General features: G+C 37.3%; 1 protein-coding gene across 1 annotated transcript in view; it reads right to left on the bottom strand.

Annotated features, from left to right (window-relative positions):
- Positions 1–765: 765 nt before the first annotated feature.
- Positions 766–23,115, bottom strand: part of MDFIC (MyoD family inhibitor domain containing) — a gene marked incomplete at its 5' end in the record, with an annotated part of 48,642 nt that continues 26,292 nt past the window's right edge. The window contains 2 exon segments of the mRNA XM_074168247.1: positions 766–2,136; positions 13,392–13,667. Of these exon segments, the coding sequence (XP_074024348.1) occupies positions 1,889–2,136; positions 13,392–13,667 (524 nt within the window).

Here is a 23,115-nt window from a genome sequence, read left to right as displayed (position 1 = left end):
GGAAATGCACTTAGTTTATGCAACACAGATCTGAATCTGGCCCAATATATGGACACACCCCCTTCCCCCCATAAGAATCAATTCTTGTAGTAACTATCAAAAACAGGTAAGAAACTCTCTGAGTAAATCTGTGCTGCATCAGAATACACCACAATACTGCAGATGTTAAGGCAAAAAGTAATACCTCCCAGCTCCCTAGTATAGTTGAGGATTTGGCTATGTTACCTTCAGTGATAACTTGCAGTAGTAGGCACTACTAGTCAGTGTTCACAGGGAGAAGCTTTGGTTAATATCAGACCATTTGTTGACTTAGCTTCACAATCCTGTGATCTTTAGCTTGTCACATTTGCATAAATTGAACTCGCTACAGCGGAAAGAGACATTGTGGTCAATTCACTCAATAGGAATATGCTATTGGCTATCGATGACTCTTGTAACAAGGCCTAAATTTACGAGATCCAACAATCTACAAATGGGAAATCTGGAGTGTAGATAGGAGAGTTTGTGAGGTCAAAACATGTAGGTGGTTTATAAGAAAAGTTAATGAGCTATAGGCATGGAGGGGAGAAAGTAGCAGATGGTAAAGAAAATGGGTACCATTACTCCCTAAATCTGGGAATGCCATAAACTTCTTTATATGTAGGACCAAATTCATTTCACAATTACAGAATCCTTAATGGTGTAACAGGGAAAAAGTTGCCCACCAGATTCTAACTATTTTTAAAGAATATCATGTTTTTTAAATGTTCTTTTTTTTTTTTTTTTACACAGTTATTTAAAGATAACACTTAAAATCTATCTGCGAATAAACATTTTTGCATTTGCTTTTTGCATTCAATGACAGAATTCCTTGATGACGTCAGTTTTGATTTGGTCATTACACCCTGTTTAAATTCTGCCATCCTCTGTGGATCTTTCTCACACAGTGAAGAAATAAATCCTAAGCTATGTGATACTGGCTGTAAAACCACAAACACTGACAAGGCCACTAATGTACAGGTTTAGATTCTTGAGTTAACTTCTGATAATTTCCCTTTCATAGCCAAATTTTGAAGATTTGTTAGTCTATTAGTCAGTTTGTTAGTCTAATGATACATTTCACGTCTACGCAGATTTCCAAAGTCTCTTTCTAAAAAAAAAAACATTTCAAGTAATATTAGTACTGAAGTAAAATGTAAGTTCTCTATTCTGTCTTGATTGATAACAACAAAATCTTGGCACTGTAGTCCGTGGCAAAACTTACATTGAATTTAGTTTGCCAAATATTCCCATGGTATCAATACTGACAATGGAAAATACCAGGAATCTCTCTCAAACCAAATAGATATTGAGAACAAAAGAAATATTGCCAATGTGACCACTGTAGCAAAACCAACAGTAGATTCCTGATGCTGACTTTGAAATAAGTTTAAAATAATAGACCAAAGTTGCTTTTACTCCAAAGAGATTGAAATAAAGACATTTTCCTTTTCAGAATGCCTGTAAAGGCATGTTATGCATGAAGGCATTTGAGCGTTTAAAGTTGGTAAAGGCAAATACTTAAGGCTTTGGCCTGTAAGTTCTTCTCTGACCAAAACCTGTCACTCAGTTCAAATGACAATCCTGCCCTCATGCAGCCTGCAGTATCAGACCTATAATTCATTTCAATAAAGTCTTCCATTTGCAAAGCCAAAAGGAAGCTGGAACGTAGCTTGAGTTTCACATACAAAACTATACAATTTGTGTTAGAATACAGATTTGAGGATTGTTTTTAAAAAAATGTATATATAGGGAATTAACAGTGCAATACCAGTCGGTTGTGTGAAAATCTTACCTTGTCTGTCTTCAAATGTATTTAAAAAAAAGCTCTCCAGTTTTATAGAGAATAAAATAAAAAGGGATAAATATTTCATGATGGGAAGCAGATCCCACAGCATTCCATGCAGATCTCCAAGCAATCTGAAGATTCACAACATGCGTCCATTATGCCACAGTCCATATCGCACGGGCAGTTACAGTCATCCCCCATCTCGTCCCCACAGCAACAGCAGCAGGCCTCCGATGTGCAGATGCCACAGGATGCTTGTCCCAGAACAATGTTACAGAGGGTGAGAAATTCACAGAACAAGCAAGCCAGGATACAGTGAACACAGCAATCTTCACACGTACCAGTTCAGTAGCATGCCATGTATGAACAAACAAAACAAACCAAAAAAAAAGGAAAGACAAAAAGAAGAAATCATTAGTATGTTATTCCAAATCCAGATATATCACAATATCAAATAAGTAGCTGAAAGACAACGATTCAGAATAGACATAAGCTAACACCACAAAGAACGTTTCCCATCTTCAAGGTCACTTTTGCAGCCTAACTTGTCTCCGATTTAGTACTGGGTTTGGTGCAAGTTTCCTTTCCCCACTTCACTTCACGCAAATCCCAAGTACTAAACATCTTGTACAAAAGATGTACAAAAACTAAACCACTTAGATTCATTTCTCCAGTCATTTATTATATAAAATATCCATATGTTTTATCTTCAGTCATAACTTCTTCCAGCAGGCCTACAAAGTGATTAAAACAAAAAAAAAACCTACAAAAAATCAGCTTATGAAGGAAACTATCTAAAACTTTTTCCAGCCTCTCTCAGTGCCCATCTGAAACTGTTTTGTTGGCTGGCTAGTTATGAAGAAAAATAAGGGAGCTGCCACAACATCTGTGCTTTCTTCATAGTTTTATGCACACCTTAAAACCAGCATAATAGCATGTTATACCTCTTTCTGTAATTTAATAATATATTAAACATTCAGTCAAAATACAGATCTTTCTATTGCTTTTCTACACAAATCTCTTGGTAATCCTTTTAATGTACTACTCTAATCTTCAATAGAGTTCACACCTACACCTGAACATCAATATCCATCTCTCATAAGTACTATAAAATTACATGAGATAATTGAGGTGTCCCACAAACTGTCTGCAAAAAATATGGCACCCAATGAGTAAATATATGGAATAACTTCAAACAATTAATATATCCATGAGACATGACAGGAAAACACAAAGACTGGAACTAAACTTGCGTCAGTGAAAAGGAGGCTGCAGGAGTGAGGGATATACTCCATTGCTTTCACTCTCCTTCCATACGTGTAAAGCATATTTAATTTGTAACAGGCAGTGAACAAACATCCAGAAACAAAATGAAAACTTAAAAATACATTAAATGCTCAGGACAGAGAATTATTGCTCTTTCCTAGCCTCAGCTTTCATTTTTCCTTTTACTGCTTGCAAGCCTTCAACTCCTTTAGCCACAGACAGTTGAAGATTGGGAAAACATTCTGGGGAACATATTCTGCACCATCTCATCCTTTCCCTGTCCCTACAGCCTATCACAAGTATCTGCTATGAGAGACCGGTGGGAAAGTCATGATATTGAGCTATTTGGGCACCTACAGATGTTACGTTCTTAACAGTTCACAGGTTGGAGACTGTTATTATAGGGGAAAGATTGCAATTACTTGCAACAGTAATACAATTACCAGGCCTCCTAAACATATTCATTGCATCAAAAATGATGCAGTAACCGTGACAAGTACCTTGATTGATTCCAAGTACCTCCAACATTGCAGAAACTCTGATGGCAGGATAGTGTAGAGATGACTTGACACAAGCAAGGACAAATACAGCAACGCAACAACAGAGGCTCAGACTTGCAAAATCTGTTCCAAGAAGTAAAGTAACTACCTGAGCTCTTGGCCCACACCAAACATCACATTGCTGAGAACTGATTTCTCCTACTTACTACACTACTTAGATCCAAACTTAGCTTGGGAATACCTGTACAGCAATGTGGTCACAGTCATAACATAAATAATGAACCCTTATGCCTCAAAGAAAAAAAGGAAATATCAGAAAAAGCAAGAAGGAGAAAAAAAAAACCCAAACCAAAAAAACCTCAAAAACTCCCCACTACTGTGCAGGAAGTAAAACTGAGAGGAAACCACAGGTAAGATTGAGCTGTTTTTAAAGAATGTTGTTGCTTGCACTAAAAGGCTGCTTGTCTGAAGAAATACTGTCGCTAAGTAAATCACCTTCATAAAAAACCCAGAAGATACGTGAAATAAAGCTGGGGAGTATCAGTTCACTGAAGAGGTCCAAAGCCAGACCGATAGTGATTAATTAGCTGGTTGTCATGGAGATGCTGTTAAATTTGTTCAGGTACAATCTCCTTTCAGATTTTCTTTTAATATGAAGAAAAAAAGATAAAGAAGCCAAGAGTTCTATCTAAGAAGCCTTTGTATTTGAGGAGCTGAACTTTTTACTATTTTGCATCTTTAAAACACAGCCAAAAGAAGCTAATACCACAACAAATTTTGTTCTACAAATGTATTTTTAAGCAAAACACCATAATAAAACTTTATGTGTATCAGTATTGAAAATAAGATGCTCAAACAAATCTTGTCTTCTTCATGCAAGGATATGTACAATTGCAGGGAAAGAAATAAACATTCACATAAATTACAATATACATATTTATTGATGGGCAAGAGACAGAGTTCATAGGTTACACAAAAGGGACTGCGCTCAGAAAGCACTTTGTGGACTCACAAAAGAACTCTTCCCTCCTAATCACACTAACACACTAAAGCAATGCTTATGAGAAGAGGCCGTGTTGATTTAAATAAAGGTGTTTCAAAGGTAAAAGCTATCAAAAATGACCCAAGACACAGAAAGAAATTTTGGCCAGTACAAAAGGTACAGTCACAGTGGTTTTTTGTAATAAGAAATCTATGTGCTACAAAAAACTCGCACATCCTTCTCTAGTACCCATATTCCTACAGCAACCTGTCAGTTCCACGGAAAAAAATTATATCGCTGAAAAGCACTTCCTTTGGTTGCTGGTGCAGGGTGGTAGAATCCAGCCATGAAGAAGATGCTACATAAAGCTCCCTCCAAAACATATGACTTCAGATATTTCATTACCATGTTGGAGACCACTAAAATATATTTCACTGCTTGCACAAGACTCTCTAATAATTCTTTCCTGCTTCCAAGACCAAAGAGACTATTTTAAATTACAGATTATTTTAAATTTCAATACTATTTTAACATGCTAAGAATAAAGATTATACTTAACTTCCACTCTTTGACCTTACCACATCAAAATCCTAATAGTTTTTGCAGATGAGTGAGTAGTGGAACACATTAATCCAACTGGAACTAAACTTGATTTATGTATTTAGGAAGAATTTGGAAAAAAAAAAGTGAATTTGATAATGTCTTGACAACATGTTTTCTGGAAACTTCGAATATATTTTCTGATAAAGAAATGATACAGTAATATCAATTAGGACACTATATTACTGTAAAGAGATGCTAGCTTAAAATGATCTATTTTTAATGGGGTTTTTTTGAGAATTGGAGGTTTTCTCATTCTTCTTTTCCCATTAGATAGACTAATGCAATTTAAGAATTAGGAGTGTGCCTTTATCAAGGACCACACTCCATCTGCCTTGATGTTCATGATGCAGTACTGTTGATAAATAGTTAACTCCTGAGTTTCCTGGGGTTTTTCATTAAATACTTTCATGGAGAAAGAAGCAATTAGTTTATGTCTCATTACCTAAGCCCACCATTAATGAAGATAAGCTTTTCCTTAGGACTTCCACACTACACCACACCAATCTCAAATTTCCATTGCTTTTCAATTCTTCTATTACACTTTTCTCTAATTAATGTAGAAATACTGCACAACACGTTGGCACTATCCAAAAGTGAGGATGTGGGGTGTCAAACACTGTACAGAGGTATACTTTATTTTAAAAAAACAACAACCAACAAACCAAACCAGTACATTTGCTCTAGTTCCTTTATCAAACACATTTATGATTTCATCAAAACATCATATCACATTGTGATAAATTATGATAGGCTTGGTCTGTAGGCAGTGATAATATATTTTATTAGACCAACTCACAGCTGGGGAAAAAAGATGAGCTTTCAGATACTCAAGCTTATCTTCAATTATCCTTTCATTTTGCCTGGGATGAAAGTTAGACCTGAAGTTAAAAGGGTCACCCCATGCAGCATTTTCAAATACCAATGTAAGTAAAGCTGTTTCCTTAGTCCTTTGGCACATCCCCAAAAGTTACAAATTTGTTAGGGAACTTCATCAAAACTGTTAAACAATGCCAAGGCAAATAGAAACCCAGCCAACTCATCCAAGTTTTTGCTTATATCATACACGCACATCCAGCTTCTTTGTGCTGTTTTAACCAAGGAATGTACACAGTACCTGTAACATCTACTTCAACTGGGTTATAAACGTTATCTCAGACAATATCCAGACAATAAACAGCCTAAAGTCTGTTAAAACTGTTTACACGATGTTATTCAAAGCCCAAAAGGCCCCACTCTACCTTATCCCAGTTGTAACAGCTATGCTCAATTAAGGAAAAGAAACAATATCAACAGTAAACCAACTTTAATTTCTGTCCATGTCTTTTGAACATTTGCACGTGCACACCACTTTCCGTTTCTACAATCTTTGCATACAGGTATTACCTGGATATCCAATTCCTTTTAAGTACTGAAATACATATTCCTTTTACTTCAACTTCCCTTTTATCAACTCCTCTTCGTTTTTATGAAAAGATGTAGCTCTACTTAAGAAACAGACTTTTAAGAGAACTATTGACCATCAAAACTGTACAAGGGCTGCAGAAGTTAAACTGAAAAACGTACAGAGAAACACGTGCACAGGCTGATCTGTGCTGCTTTTGTAATGTTTGACACTAACCTGTCACAGACTGACCCAATAAGCTTTCATACCAAGCAGGCAGGTCACATATGATAAAAGGTTTTCAGGTCTGCAATGGTAAATAAGCTCACTTACAGGATGGTGACCTTGGCCAGCTTCTTACTAACTATATTCACTGAGTTCAGACAACTCAAAACAAATCTCCAGGCACTCTGCTGTCTCACGGCGAGAATCAAAAAGGGCAAAACCGCAATCAAAGTGGCAGCCGAGGTCCTCAGCAGGGGTTTACTCCAGGCCCCTGCAGAGCCCAGAACAGAAGCCCCAGCAGGTGCTACAGGCATCCCGTGGGCTGGCGGCAGCGGGGATGACGATGCGGCGCCGATAGCAGAGACAGCCCAAAGCCTGAGCGGCACGGCGGGGGAAGAGACGAGGAGAAACTACCCGGCACCAGTTTCTTAAAGGTGTGCATTACACAGAGGTGGGGCGTAAACTTAAGGAGAGCAGCACGCATGCCATCACACCACCGTTCCCCTGACACATGGGATGCTGTGCAGACCCTGCTACCCACCCCTGTCCAGAAAACTCCCAGGAAAATGCTCAAGGAAAAATAAGAAATGCAGAAAGAACAAACTGACCTGTCGCATGAAGTGTTGTTATCCCTAGATAACAAAGCTACATTTATTTAGATAGGGGAAAACAGAGTTACAAATCAAAATATATGTGATATTTCAGCATTTCAATATAGAAAACGATTATCTCTATTGATCAAGAAAATTGAAATGTTGCCGAACAGGCAAATTACACTGCAAAATGCATGGAAACTTTCATCAAAGCTTACATTCTAAGCTCTCGATACAGATACAACCTCAGAAGTAAAATGATCCAGTTCAAACATAGAGATACACTAAGAAAAGTGCCAATTTACAATATCTAAGGCTTCCTTAGAACACAAAGCTTTCATTGACATTGCTCATCACTGCAAATACTGAGACTAGTTAGGTGGTAGCTACACCATGACCTTATAAAATGGATACTGTAGGAAGACTTTTTTTCTTTACAGGCCCTGTTTTCCACTCATCCCTGTCACACAACATGCAAATCACCTCCCAAGACCTCTCTACAAACAAAAATATAAACCGTGCTTAAAACAAACCACTCTTCACAATGCCTTCTTAAAAATCACAGGTTCGACCATATGATAATGTTATTTGCCCACTGCCTGATTGACAACTGCGTTCTCATACAACCTTGTCTAACAGAAAACTCTGTTTAGCACTTCATGCTCAGACACAAATCCACTTTGAACCAATTTCTAAAAGATAACAATGGAAATTTTGGTCCAAGCAGAGAGATATACAGGATAGTATCTAAGTAGCTGCCTAAATGCTACTTAATGCTATAGGATGGATTTCAGAAGTGTATGTATTTTTTTAAAAAAAAAGAGACAGAGATGGGCAGCAGATATTTCTGCAGTGTTAGGTTATTCATCACATAATGCAGACTCATACTGAATTTCAGTAAATAATACCAATCCAATGACAGAACAGTATATAAAAGAAAACTCACTGCTGCTCTTGTGGCACTCAAGAGGAGAAAAAAAAAAAAGCTATTCAAAATTCTATGTCCAAAAGGAAATTAAAGTTGACTGAAAACTATTTTTCAGTTTATCCTAAGTTATATAAACCAAAGTAAGATGCTCCTACTTCAAAGAGAGGTCTCCTACCCTGTTAAGAGAACTACTCACTACTTTCCACGCACCTAGTGGTTCTTAAGACCCTGGTTTAACACAAAGGCTGTTTTGTGGTCTTGCTTTGTCTTCAGTTAAGCCATCAATACGACTTGGGATACTCTAATAAATTAATGTAGTCAGCAGCATGACTTAAATAGTAGCCAGCAACCCCATGCTTATATTCAACATCTAGAACAGATGAAGTTGCATTATACTAAAAAGAAGGGGGAAAAGAGTCTCATTCAAATGCACCCTGAAATGCTGAATTTTAAACATCGAATTTCTAAAAATCCCATACGTTGGGTGAGATTGTTCAATGCATCTCTAAGCTCAGTAGCACAAGACACACAGTCCAGAAGGTTGAGGAAGGTTACTTCAGGCCTTGCTCCTGGAAAATCATGAATGGTAACTTAAATCTGGCAGCAAGCCTATGCTGCCTGTCCTTCCCCAGAGCCTCACCCCTATACTGCAGGCTTTCTTTATCTACCTCACTCCTGCATCTAGCCTTATTACATTTCCTAAGGCCTATCTTGAAAAAAATCCTTGGAAAGAAGATGCCTTCTTTGGTTTAGAGAGCCTGGGAAGGAATAAAGTGAAGATCTCCTGACAAAGAGTCCCTCTCCGGCTCTCCTGTAGGCTTCCTTCAGATATTGGAAGGCTGCTATAAGGTCTCCCCGGAGCCTTCTTTTCTCCAGGCTGAACAACCCCAGCTCTCTCAGTCTGTCTTCACAGCACCTCTCCTATGCTTATAGCAGCCTCCCAATATCTGATGGGAGCCTACAGGAGAGCCAGAGAGGGACTCTTTGTCAGGAAGTGTAGTGACAGGACAAGGGGTTAACCATTTTAAATTGGAAGAGGGGAGATTTAGATTAGATATTAGGAGGAAATTCTTTATTGTGAGGGTGCTGAGACATTGGAACAGGTTGCCCAGGGAAGTTGTGGATGCCCCATCCCTGGAAGTGTTCAAGGCCAGGCTGGATGGGACTTTGAGCAACCTGGTCTAGTGGGAGGTCTCCCTGCCCATGGCAGGGGGGTTAGAACTCAATGATCTTTAAGGTCCCTTCCAGCTCTAACCATTCAATGATTCTATGATCTCACCGCACATACAGGAGGCAGGCTCATGATCCGCTCACCATCGTTTAACAAGCTACCATTTCCAGATTAATACAGCAATCGTGTATGCTCTCAGCCTTTTGAACACGTGAAGTACCGCCCTAAACTCAAATTATCAAAAGTTACTGGAGTTGTGGGAACTACCCTGACAAGTGTAGTAATTTGTGAGGTCACAGCAACTTGATCAGAAGTGAGAGCTCTGTTTCAAAAATGAATTAAAACCTGTATTCCTGCTTTCCATCATTAACTTTTTATAAATGACTGCTTTGATTAAAAAAATGCATGACATCAAGCTTCATAAAGTTTTGGTAGGAAAACTTGGTTTGGTTTTCACAAAATGATTAGTGCCTACTTCATTTTGTTCCCTCCACCCTCTTTATTAAATTCCTCTTCCTCTCTTCTTTAACTTGCTTTGGATAGGTATCACTGCTTCCAAACACAGCATCTAAACTGCCTTCTTTTTACTCATTTACAATTGCTTTTTCAGCTTTCCAAGATGTTTCTCTGCACTACGCATAACAGGTGCAAGAGAGTGACAATCCTCTTTGCTAGTGGTCTACCGACCAGAGTTTTGGAAGAACCATGACACCTCTGACATCAATAATTTAAAATATTATTAAAATTTCTTTGAATAAAAAAAAAATCTTTTATTCCCAATATGCACTGAAACCTATCCAGTCCCTTTGAAAAATCTTTAGAACTGACACAGTGTTTAAAAACTGCTTTTTAAGAGAGATACTCCTACTATTTCATAATTCCTTTGGTTTTTTTGTAGTGTAAGTTATGGAGCTGAGTAAGATTTCTTCAGGGACAATATGGATTAATAATAGATGCAGAGGAAGAGCAGAACTGGTGAGTGCACTCATACCCTCCTAAGCCTCACTGGATGTGAAAGTGTTTCTAAACAGTATATTCTGGAATGCTGACACAACTCCATACACTACAGGCTCATTTAAAAAGGCAGATTTCAAAGCTTTTATACTACAGCTACCAAAATGTCTGTTATGTTTTAAGCACTTCCAATGCATAAGATTACACTGCTTAGATGTGCACAAACACAAACGCACACCTTAAGTAAATTCAAACCCAGCAGCTCTTCAGCAGTAACCAATGGCTTATGAGGTTAACATGGTACAAGTTAAAGCAAAGCCAAGTAGTTAAGCAACGTTGCAAATAATTTCCAATAGTTTCCTATCTTTTCCGTCTTCCTGTAAACCTTTTCAATAGTTTCTATAGAAATGTCACTGGATCAGAAGACATAACTGCTCACAAAAATATATCTTTGCCCACAAAAGTATGATTCATAATATAAAGAATCTGTAGGAGTTAGGTTCAAATTAATTTATGTATATAATTTTGAAAGACTGTCTATGCAATCCTCAGTCACAGGGCTTACTAGTGTACTCTCCTCATTTTGTATAGCGAGATGTATTCATCAACTATATATATTGCTGGGTTAAATGCAATTAAACTCCTTCGAACAAATAACCTGGCTAATTAGACCAAGTTTTTTAAGTGTAGTTTTCCAGAAGCTATCATAAGGGATTAACATTTCTTAAATTCATGAACATAATTATTTTTGAGTTATGGATAAATAATTTTTCCTTAAATAGTGATCTTTTCTTTGTGTTACTTTAGATATTTCAACTGGCCACTGTCTGAGTCTCTGATTATATATCTAATCAAAAAACTGATGGATGATAGAAGAAATTACATGTGTATTGATACTTCCTGCAAGGTAACAGCTTGATAAAATTATTACTTATAGCCTGCAGTTCTCCCATGCAGCCCTACAGGGTAAATTACTGAAAAGCTGAACAAATTGTCAGAAGGCTTGTACATGCGTGCATGCAGACGTGTAGACACAAATACCCTAGATATAATTTAATCATTGCACAATAAAACTTGTGCTTCACTCAGATTAGTTAATAGAAAACTTAGAACAGCACATATTAGCAGTGTGGGTCAAGCTATTCAGACAATATATCGAAGTTCCCACATTCAAAATGAGAACATTACAAAGTTAGAAGTACACTGTTGAATATATTTAAATTTTGCTATTAGATAACTCAAGAAACTAGATGTGACAGTAAGGATTAGCCTGTATTTCTGTATTTTGAAAATATCTAAGTTAGTGTGACAACACAATGTAATTATCTATATCTCTTATCAGACACATCCTTAAAAATATCAACATTTCTGACTGTACATAGAAAATTGTATATTGGCAATTTCAGACAACTAACACAATCATGTGTTGGATATTAAAATCAGACATTAGAACTTACAGCTATATCTGAAGGTATCTTATTAATTTTCTCCTCAATCATTCAGTAATTTGACATAATCATTGCCAAGGTTATTAAAAATAAACAAAACCCCCACCGACTGTATTTATTCCAATATAATTTTAGAAGAAAAAAAAAAGGAAGTGCTTGCCATAAATAATTTTATAAGGGCATGAACAGGGCAGGTACTGTCTCTTTAGACCTCTGCAATTTCTTTTTCAGAGATCGAATTTCCTAAATTCAGAGGCGTGCACTTTATACCAGTCATGCGAATAGATCTAGGTCTCTTGACTTACAGTTTTTTTAAATCTAAGAAAAATACTGGGCGGGAGGGTGAACTGGATTTGACATAAAAGATAGAGATAAGGGGAATATAGCAAGTATGAAGTTGTGATTTTGGAAAACGATGTTAGAGGACTGAAAGTGAAATTGAAAAATAACAGCAAGTTCTTGAAGATAAATATATAAATAAACCACAGCAAGGAGGACCAGCCCATGGCACAGTCCGAGAGAAGCCGCTAATGATATTACTACACAGATTCACTCAGTAGGTTTGATTGAAGTAGCTGAAGTCAAGAGAAGTCACTCCACTGACGTTAGTAGGCTTCATTCAGGTCACTACATACAGATCTTCTGATCCCTTTTCCTTTCGTCTAGGCTGAGAATACCCCCATTTCACTGAACAGTACCATTTCCCATTTCTCTGAGAATCTGTGCTTGTACCCACCCCTCAGAGCTTTTTTTAACCAGTGACATCTATGCCTGCCTCAAACCAATAAAAATTTATAGAGCCTCCGCACCCTTCTGTAACGGGCAGGAGCAAAGCCCATTGAGTATATTAGTGCTAATGGGAAGGCAGTGGATTGAGGAGAGGCTTGAGAACTTTGGGACCATTAGAGTAATTGCAAGCAGTGAAAACACACACATGCAGCTAAAACATAAGGGAAATCATTTACTTTTGTTTATTTAAGCTGTGCATAGGGAGTATGAAGCTTTTTCATGCAAATTATTTACAGCTCAAATATAGCATTAAGGCATGCTAAACACTGAAGCACAGGTCCAGATTTTATTACCTAGTGTTCAGACCTCATGGCTAGTCAGAATATCTGCTAAGAGAACATTTCAAACTCAACCCTCCTGGAGCCTGCCATTACTGCACTTAAGTATTTACTATGTTTTGAACTATTGCTTTACCATTTTTTTTCTGATGTATACATGACAATGTTGACAGGTGCTTCTATCGGTTCAGGATACTGATACTAACTGGAGAGACTAAAACATTATCAGACTACGTCAGCCAAATGTTTGAAAGAAAGAAATCTCCCATTGCTTCAGTTTCCTTCAAATACTTAATATTTTCCTTTGGGGAAGTAACTTGTGTCTTATCATAATAATTTCTATTTGCTTCTGGAGCATGAGTCATGCTCTTCAATTATTTTCAGTTGATTGTGTAATTATTAGTGAGAATAGGGTTTGGCAAGTTTTTATTCAGTTTGGGTTTTTTTAATAAGAATTTCTGCTTACCTTCAGGTGAAGTACCTGGCTTTTGAGAAAACACAGAGCTTATTTTACTCTTCTTGCTGCTGTTGCTGTTGACAGACAAGGTGGACTGAATTTTTCTGTGCATTTTTTCTGAAACAGGAGCCGAAAGTTTTCTGTTGTCTGCAGGCACGTGCTTGACCCCGTTGTGAATTCCACTTCCATTACTCAGACCCGCATGGCCATTTTGGATTTTGCCACTTTCTTCCTCACCTCTTTCCAGTGCTGAAGTATTCGGCTGAGGCAAACGTTGAGGTTGTGCTTAAAATGAAAGAGAGAAAGGGTTAATTTAAATTGTAAATTGATAACTGAACACTTTAGGTTAGAGTGGGAAGGCAACTTTCATTGCTCGTATTGATCAAAGAATAGACTGCAAAGTCAACATTCCCTCATCAAAAAAAGAAAGCAAAAAATATCTCTAGATTAAAAATAATTATTAGGTACTCAGAAAGTGCCTCATGTCTGTATGAGGCCTAAATTCCCTCTTCATCACTGCATGGAAAGGTTTGCAATGCTCTATGAATTAGGCAGAATGAATAAGGCAGTAATTTAAAGAAGGAAAAAATCAGGAATGGGAGAAAAAGTAGCAAAGCTGAGATAAACTTGGGTTAAGGGAGTCAAATGAAGAGTGGGGGGAAATGCAAAAGGAGATAAAAAGGTATACGTAAGAGGATGCAGACTGCAGTAACAGAAGTGAAGCTGCAGGTTGGCCAACCCACCAGTCTTCAGAAAATAACCTAAGTGACAAAGTAGGACACCCCCCCCACAACAAGCCACACCAGACCAGTATATCAGAGAAGAAAAGGAGCATCCAGGTAACTAACAACAGTCTGAGCTTAAATTCATAAAGATTGTGCATTGCTGGGAAGAACAAAACCAATCAAGATCTGTTTTGTGGAAGAGGTGATCCAGTAACTAGAGGGAACATGCATTCAAACACCACAAACCAAAGGCTTCCCCTTCAGATTCCTCAATTCAGAATCACAATTTTAGAAATGGCTGTAATGGGCGAGTTAGGGCTTTAACGGCAACAAACTGATATGGTCAAAGGAAAAAAAAAACACAAAACCTGTCGAGGCACGAATCTGCAGTGGCCTGGTTAACACCCCAAGAGTACATTCTAATGAGAGAGCACGAAACTTGACCATTCTTTGTTGAGCTACTATATCATAAAGGAGCATATTTTTAATAACATGGAAAGTACATTGTCTATATATTTAAAGTCTGTATCTAAACAAAAGAAAATATGCAGGACTTTTTTTTATGTGAAGCTTTAATAAAAAAAAAAAAGTAATTTCCAATTAAAGATTCTTACTCAAAAAAAATGCAGACTTTGTTCGAAAACTAATTAAACTATACACATAGCAACACAACAAGATTTCATAATCAAAAAGCATCAGCCCAATCACCTCTCCTAATCAAAACACTACTATATCATGCTTGGACATGAAGAGGTTTTCAGACAGTCCAATCTTCAACTATTTACAAATCTAATATCAAGGAAAAAGCCCAGATTCTACTGAACACTCAACTGAAGAGAGATTAGAGAGTACCAGAAGAAAAACAGGGCTGCAGTTCATTCTCTTTTCAGAGGATTCACATCCATTTTCAGATGATTTCACAGTATTGCTTTGTATCTAGATTACAGTGTGTCCAAGATAATGATACATATAGATAATTATGGTTAGCTTCCTCTAAAAGAAATGTATCCACTGAGCAATTCGGGTACAAGTGACCGAAATTTTGGACAAATACTACTGGGACACACAGACCCATGGTCTCTAAAAAGACTATCAGTTCTGAATTTGGCTATCAAACCCTCCATGCTTCCCCTTTATCAAAGACACTGATATCATTCTCAGATTGCTTCCTCCAACTATCATAAACTTACCCCAATTAAACCTCAGATAAACCTTAAACTTTAACTCCTGGTCACATTCACAGGCAAAAGGAGATACTTTTCATAACAGTTTCAATACGAACTGGTTTGTTTTTTCTTGCCATTTGATTTTTTTAGTCACAGCAACTAAGATTTTAAGATACCCTAGACTAGCCACATCTGTGTAGGTCAGAGTAACCCTGATTGAACCTGCTTTACAAAACTGGTAATATCGTGTTGCAGGCTGGGGGAAACATTTATGCTTTAGTCTCCCCAAAGATGTTGCAGGGAAGACAAAGATGGTTCCCTTCCTTTACCAGCAGTAACTACTCACTAACCTTCAAGCCAACAGAGCAGGAGCTCAACACTATCTTGCACCCGAGCATCTAACTGTTGCCCAAGAAGTTTTTGATGGCAGTACAGAAACTGTTTCTCCTTTCAATTTTGCGTTAGTGCTTCCAAAATCTATGCATATCCATAAGCAAGGCACTTTCTGCTCTCTGGAATTCCAATTGTAGCATATATTCTGCTAACATTTCCAGACTATCATAAAAGCCCCAAACCAAGTTTCTAGGGAGTTTTCTCCTACCTGAAACAGGGTTCTTTAAAAGCATACTACTAGAAACCCTTTGTATAGGACATCTTTCCACATATGTGCAAAACAAATTTTGTCAAAAAAATAATCAAATCCTTCCATTTTAGAAATAGTCAATGCAGACCTAACTGCAGTCAAAAAATAAAATCTTTAGCAATGTCAGGAATCAAAATTTTTACTCTCTGAAGTTCAGTGTTCATACCTATAGCTCCCCATAGCTTTATTTTCATTATCCCACTCAAATGTAAACTTTACTATTAAGAACAGTGTTTTTCTCATTCCATGTAATGATGTTTCCCCTACAATTCCCAAACGTGGAGTGGTGCAGTTGCACCAATAACCTAGAATTACTGGGGAGGGGTTAGCCTTCCCCAATAAATAAAAGCGAGACTATACTAAAATTCTGTATGTCTGGACATGCAAGTTTCTAAAACTGACAGTTATGACCTTTTCCAAGCCAGTTAAATTGGTGGTGGCAGCTTACAATTGTTTGCATATTTTTGGTGCTTTGCTTCAATACAGAAACTTGGCAAATTATCCAAAATTTCATCTTCAAAATTAGGTGTATTTTTGTCAAACTGTGGGTGAATGGGAAGTCTTCGGGAATCTAAACAGTCATTTGTGTTTGCTTTCATTACTATTTTTACTAAGGTTATTTTGGGGGAGGGGGTGGGTTTTCTTGAGGGTTTTTTGGTTTTTTTCTCTAATAATACTGTTCCCAAAGTACTCTTACTTCAGTCTTTTAGCATTTACATCCAACTTTTTAGCTGACTGGCTTTACAGTATTCACATGTGATACGCAGGTCAAATCAAAATGGAATAAAACCCCAAATGGATTAGTTATCTCAATTTAAATTTATTTTAACTTTATTGATAATTTTGCACTAGGGAGACTTGAATCTTATGGTTAAAACACACTTGAAACCAATTAGGAACCATATGACCGCATTCTAGCATAAAGAACAAAAGCAATTGACAGTTCCAAGATTAAGCCACAACCACTCAGTTTAAAACAGAAATATTTTTACCTTATTTTTTAAAGGTTGTATATATCTTAAAAAAAAAAGGTGTAATATGGGGAACGACACAATGCTTCTTAAAACACAGTGATACCCAGGGACTCTCACTCTCTCTTTAATGATCCACTGCTCTCATTCAGCTGTCTTTCTTTTTTCAAATCTTTACATATGTGACAGCTCTCAAAAGTAGACCATAGACCATCTGGCATTTTCAGAGGTGTAACTTGTGCAAATTCAGCTCTACTGGGAACACAATGCTATCTTCTGCCTGCGTTATAAAAGATACAATAGAATGTAGAACTTATGAGTTGTTTTGAATTATTCATTTTTTGCCTGTATATTCAAGAAATTTTACAAACTCTGCATTTTGTACTACATAATCACATGCGTTAAAGGTACAAAGAAACTTTTTGACACCTCTTTTCTACAGAAAGATGGCATTTTGTTTGATATGTGAACATTCAGCGCCTGTTATATCATTCTAAACAGGCCGTGTGCTGCTACAAAAGATCCCATTTTACACTGTATGTATGAGCAAAAAATTTTATTCTTGATATTCAGTAACTAATGCAATACACATCAAAATTTCAAATATGAGTTGGATGAACATTCAGCATCTTCAAATCAGGATGGCACTGGTCACTTACTATATGTTAAAGATTGAAAAAAAAAATCATTCCTCACACAACACAGAAATATTGTCATTTCAAATATCCACAATGAATAGTTTCAAATGTCCTAAGAAATACTGTGCTTTTTAGGTTAATATGTTTTTAATCTTTAGCAAAACCAGTAGATTTAAGTCAATATTTTATACAGTGCTAACACTAGTGGATTTTCAATAAGAATGATAAATATTGGATTAATGATTCAATAGACTGAATCTTTTTTGATAGAAAACTAGCAGATAATGTAGCTAGTAATAACTATACATGAATCTGCTGCCTGTGGAAAAGCAATAAAAAGCCAATATATTGCTATAGCATATAATCTATTAGCGTGTTTCACTGCTTCCTTGTCATTGGTTTCCTTGCAAAGTGGGCCTTAATACAATAACTTCTGCTGTTATTTAACTGACTTTACATAATAATTTAATTGTGAGGTTACTATCTGGTGAATAAATATTCGAGTACTAAACATTTACTGTGGTTTTGATGGTTTTGAAGTAACTATGCACATTCTCATTCAGACTGTAAAATCCTTAGCATGAATGAATTAGCATTAAATGAATATGCATATCTATATGTACACTGACAATACATTGTTTACATCTTGCAAAATAACAGTTATTCTTAGGAGAAAAATCCTGATGGATGCATTTAACAGGAAAACGTATGTCAACACAGGGAAACTCTCAACCAAAAGAGGACAGTCTAAGCTATCACTAGGGATTTTAGACAAAAACACAAAAACAAACATACATGGAATACAGACTCCTCAGAGTCAAAGTGAATCAAAAGAAAACATCAAGAGGGAGAGAAGAATTGAGAGACCTAATTAGTAGCCTAATCACATCAAAAGCTGTTCCAAGGCAGCTGATACTGATGCCCATGGTGTTTGCTAGGCTGGCCAATGCCACCGATGGGAAAAATACTCTCCAGTTTGCAGCCTGGGTCATCTGGCTGCATACCTAGAGAGGTAAGAATGTTGCTTTTCTTCCTTTATGACACAATAGCTTATGACATCAGATCAGGCCACAGAAGCAATATTTTTGCAGGTAGACTACGGAGGAATAAAATGCACAACTCCTGGGTGTAAAAAAAGGTAACCTTTGGTATTTTCAAATATGGAGAAAATACAAAGTATCATTTCATTAGAAAAAACCCTCAACACTTCTCTGCCTCCCAAAACAGTTGCAACCACCATAAGAAGATCAGCTCTTTTGAGGAAATACAGAGGTCCTGCTCGGGTCCATTAATGCTGAAAGCCAAGATCTACATACTAATTTGAACTGGGGAAATTCTTTTATCTCAGTGGTAGCTGCTCCTACTCCCTCTGCACGGATCACATGGAAGAGACCACATGCAAAGGAGGTAAGAATCTGGCCTCTGTTTTTTATCAGTGCTTCTTCGTAACACTATGCTGGAGGGGAAAAATAAAGCAGATGACAGATAGCCATGGATTGCACAGTAAAACCAGGGGCGGCTTGGATTCTAGAGTAAAATTAAGGTGATTCCAAATTGCTTCTGGAAAAGACATAAATTCCTGGGACATAAAAGGCAACATTTCCAACTGACTAGCAAAAAAATCTTACCTTTTCAAAAATATTACAAATTGTATGCATTCATACGCTCAATAAGCATAAAATTTCAGTGAAGCTGAGAGAACTCAAATATCTCAATCCCTCTCCCTCCCCACTTTTCTAAGTAAAATCCTGACTAGTCTCTACATGGATCTTCAAACTACATCAATAGTTTTCTCTGCCTAGCTATCTGGAATATTAACATTCAGATTACAAGATGTACCTCTGAGTCAACCTGTGAAGTGGCTTTTGTCAGCAATTATTTTTGAATATTTTCTAGGACATAAATAGCATATACTGCAGCTTCCATATCACAGAAGGCATACATTAACTAAATAACAAGGTACCATCAAGGTACAATTTATCTTTTAAAATCAATTTTTTACACTGAATTTTTTATACCATGCTGACTTTACAAGGAAAACAAAGTACCAACTAACAGCATCAACCACCTTTTTAGAATTGCATCTTCTAAGACATGAGGACATCTTCAAAATGAATACAGTATATTATTATGAAACAGGATGGCCTTTGTAATGAAAATACTGTAGTAAAATTGCTGTTACGAGTTTTACAGGACCCACACTGAGAACACTTTGTTAAAATACGTCTGAGAACACAACCAGGGAACACCAGGTGTAACAGAAATGGGTCTGGCAGGGGACAAAGGGAAAAGACATTTTATCCCGTCAGCTCTCAGTCGGTGAAGGGCTGACAAGAATGGCAAACGCATGTCTGTGTGTGTGTTTATGGGTTGAGAAGGCGACACAAGTGCACGAGAAGGTGCCAAGAGTGCTCTTAAATCTCTGCAAAGACACCTGCAGTGCCTTCCTTTGGAAGCACTGCAGGACCTTACACACTGTTTGAACGGTTGCAGGAATTGTATAAAGATGTCTTTGACGTACCCAGAAAGAAGCAGTTACCACAGGGAAGCATGAAAAGGGCTGGTAGCCAGAGGTTTACAAAGTTGATAGGCATTCCCACTGAAAATGTGGGGTGAATTTCTCTATTTACAAATCCTCTTCCCTGACATGTTTTTTCAAAATGAAAAAATGCCTGCTGATTTTTTTAATGAGCAACAGCAAATTTTTAGTCATTGCTGAACTGAGTAAATCCTTAACATTTTCATTACCTTTACATTACATTTCATTACATTTTAATGATGAACTCAAAATCCAAATATCCTTTTGTCTTCTAATTACCATTAGATTATCAGTAAATTCTCCTTCTTTATCATACGCAAATCTTGCGATCATTGGCAATGTTTTTTGTGAGACCGAAAATATTGGCATCTATGATAAACTTTGTCGATGACTTGAAAATTCTTGCTAGATCACAATATAATTAGAAATAAAGATGGTTCACATAATACAATGATTGTTAAACCACATCTACATCAAGTGACATATAGTTCCTACTGTAGCATACAGTTTTTCATTTTCTGAGAACGAGCAGCAGTAGCTTGCCATGAAAAATCCAAGAGAAGAGCCAAACACAAAACTGGACATTGTTGGTTACAGGCACTCAGACACCTGGGGAATAAATTTCTATATAAAGCTGTGTTCAAAAGTGGGAATTTTACTCCAAGCTTTCCACTTGCTACATTTATCTATCCGATTTTCTCCTCATACATTCTGCTAGGACTGGAAAAGAACTGCAGTCTGTCTGCTCTTATGTTTCATAGCATTACAAATACTTAGAGCAGTGGCAACCATTGCACAGACATGTGCAATGGCAGGTTAATTCATGGTCACCATTCCAACATTTCATGGTGTTTACACATTAGTCAATCACTTACGAAGGTGATTTTATTTTTTTTATTTAAGGGAAAATCCCTAGTTATTACTTCCTATGTTTTCTACATAGGTAACTTATTAAGAGGCATAATGATCTACTTGATTTTTGTTGCAGCTGTTGTTGTTAAATCTTTCTCTATAACGCACCATGGCTTGCAGAAATTGGGTATGAGAACAAAATAATACAAAAATTAAAAATCAGATAGTTAGGCTTTTTGTTAATTTCTGAAGTGCTGAAAGTTATTTATTTCTGAAACACAATCAGTGATTTAGTAAATGTGAAGACAGTCCCCAAAACTATAAACCATACAAAGGGATGCCAACCCATTAAAATCCCACCTCACCAAGGAACAGAATGCTTTGCTTCTGGAGCTTTAATTTTAAAAGGAAGGCTAATTAACCAATAGACTCAAAAAAGGAATCCAAGCTGTTGGGATGACAATTACAGCAGTTATGCAATTAGTACCTATTACAACATATGGTTATACCACTGCATAAAGACACACTGGCGTCCCATGGAACTTGAGACACTAAGTCAAATATTTGGAACACTTTTGATGCCCCTCACCATTGTGTTACTTGTTCCCAAATCAAATAATAAATATCAAAGAGAAGCTACAAACAACAGGATATCGCTTGCTGGGTATTGCCTCATAAGCGGCACAGCAGGATGTACCAGATAGGAGAGATAACCTCAATGTCATTAACAGCTGTAATCTGGGCAAATGCACAAACAGGTCCTCTTGGCTCCACCAATTCCCGCTCCCTTCCTCAAAACCCCAACAGCCACTGACAAACTAGACAATGTTTCACTGCAAGAAAAAACATGGGATGGTGAGGCAAATAGCTTTTCAGCCTGCCCCTAGCCATTCTCTTTTGAGTGAGAAAATACTCATTCTCCACTGACCATATAGAGTTTTCAGATTACGAGAGTACGGTATTCAGGTAAACTCATACAAACATACACAACAACTGGCTGTACTTGGTTTTAAAAAGAACGTGAAGCCAAATGCTTGGAATGAGCAATTCCCTTAATGTTCACTGCTCCCTTGATTTCTAATCCTCCACTCATGTAAGCGAACGAATTTCAGAACACTCCAAAAAGCGTTCCACCTCAAGTGTGAATCTGACATCCTGCTCTTAGTGCTCTGTCTTTTGTCATCTCTATAATTCTAAGTAATACCCAGTGCTACTACTAACAAAATTAACAAGATGCAGAAAGAAAAAATAGGAGTAAAAACAGGACGGCAACATAGAGGGGGCAATATAAAAAGTTAGTGGGAAAACACACAGAATATCAGCACAAAAATAGGAATACATACGTTGATATCTGAGTTTCTGACCCGGTTGCTGCACTTATTTTCTCTCTGTTATTCTTTCCAGCAACCTAGGGCTGATGCTAAGTTTGGCTTCAGCTGATACCAAGTACCAGAAAACCAAAGGAAGAAAGAGAAAGTACAGCTGCAAGGAAAATGGAACAGGAGAAGCAAATGGGCAGTAACCATGAGGAACAGGCTAAAACTTGGGATTTTACATTATTAAAGCAATAGTAGGGCAAAAACATCAAAAGAAAAAAAACAGAGAGCAACCACCCAGAAGAAGGCAGCACTGGAGGGGAAGGAGCCAGAAAGGGAAAAAATACATAGTGAGCTGAGCCACTTCAGTCTGTGAGGGCAGAAAAGAGCAGGGAAGAAGAAACAAAAAAAAATCACAGGCAAAATCCCACTAGAGCTGCAGTATTTGCTACAAATTTTACAAGTAAGAAAAGAATTAAATGATATATCACTGGATGATAAGCAATGAAATACGGACAAAAACATCATACTTATACAGTGATTGAAGTATACAACAACTTATATAGTGTTGAAGCAATAGTTCCCCTTCTGCTCAAGGTCAGAGAAGCTCCTGGAGCCCAGGCCAAAAATAAGACACATTCAGCAACAGCAGCATGATGGAAAAAGGAATCATGGAATTGTCAGAGTTGGAAGGGACCTCTAGAGATCATCTAGTCCAACTCCCCTGCTGAAGCAGGATTGCCCAGAGCACATTACTCAGGACTGCATCAAGGTGGGTCTTGAAAATCTCCAGAGAAGAGGACCCAACGACCTCCCTGGGCAGCCTGTTCCAGTGCTCTGTCACCCTTACCATAAAGAAGTTTCTCCTCATATTTAAATGGAA

Source organism: Numenius arquata, chromosome 2, assembly GCF_964106895.1.
Source record: "Numenius arquata chromosome 2, bNumArq3.hap1.1, whole genome shotgun sequence".
Taxonomy (NCBI): Eukaryota; Metazoa; Chordata; class Aves; order Charadriiformes; family Scolopacidae; genus Numenius; species Numenius arquata.
Note: the sequence above shows the minus strand (reverse complement) of the source record. Positions and strands in the feature narration are given on the sequence as shown.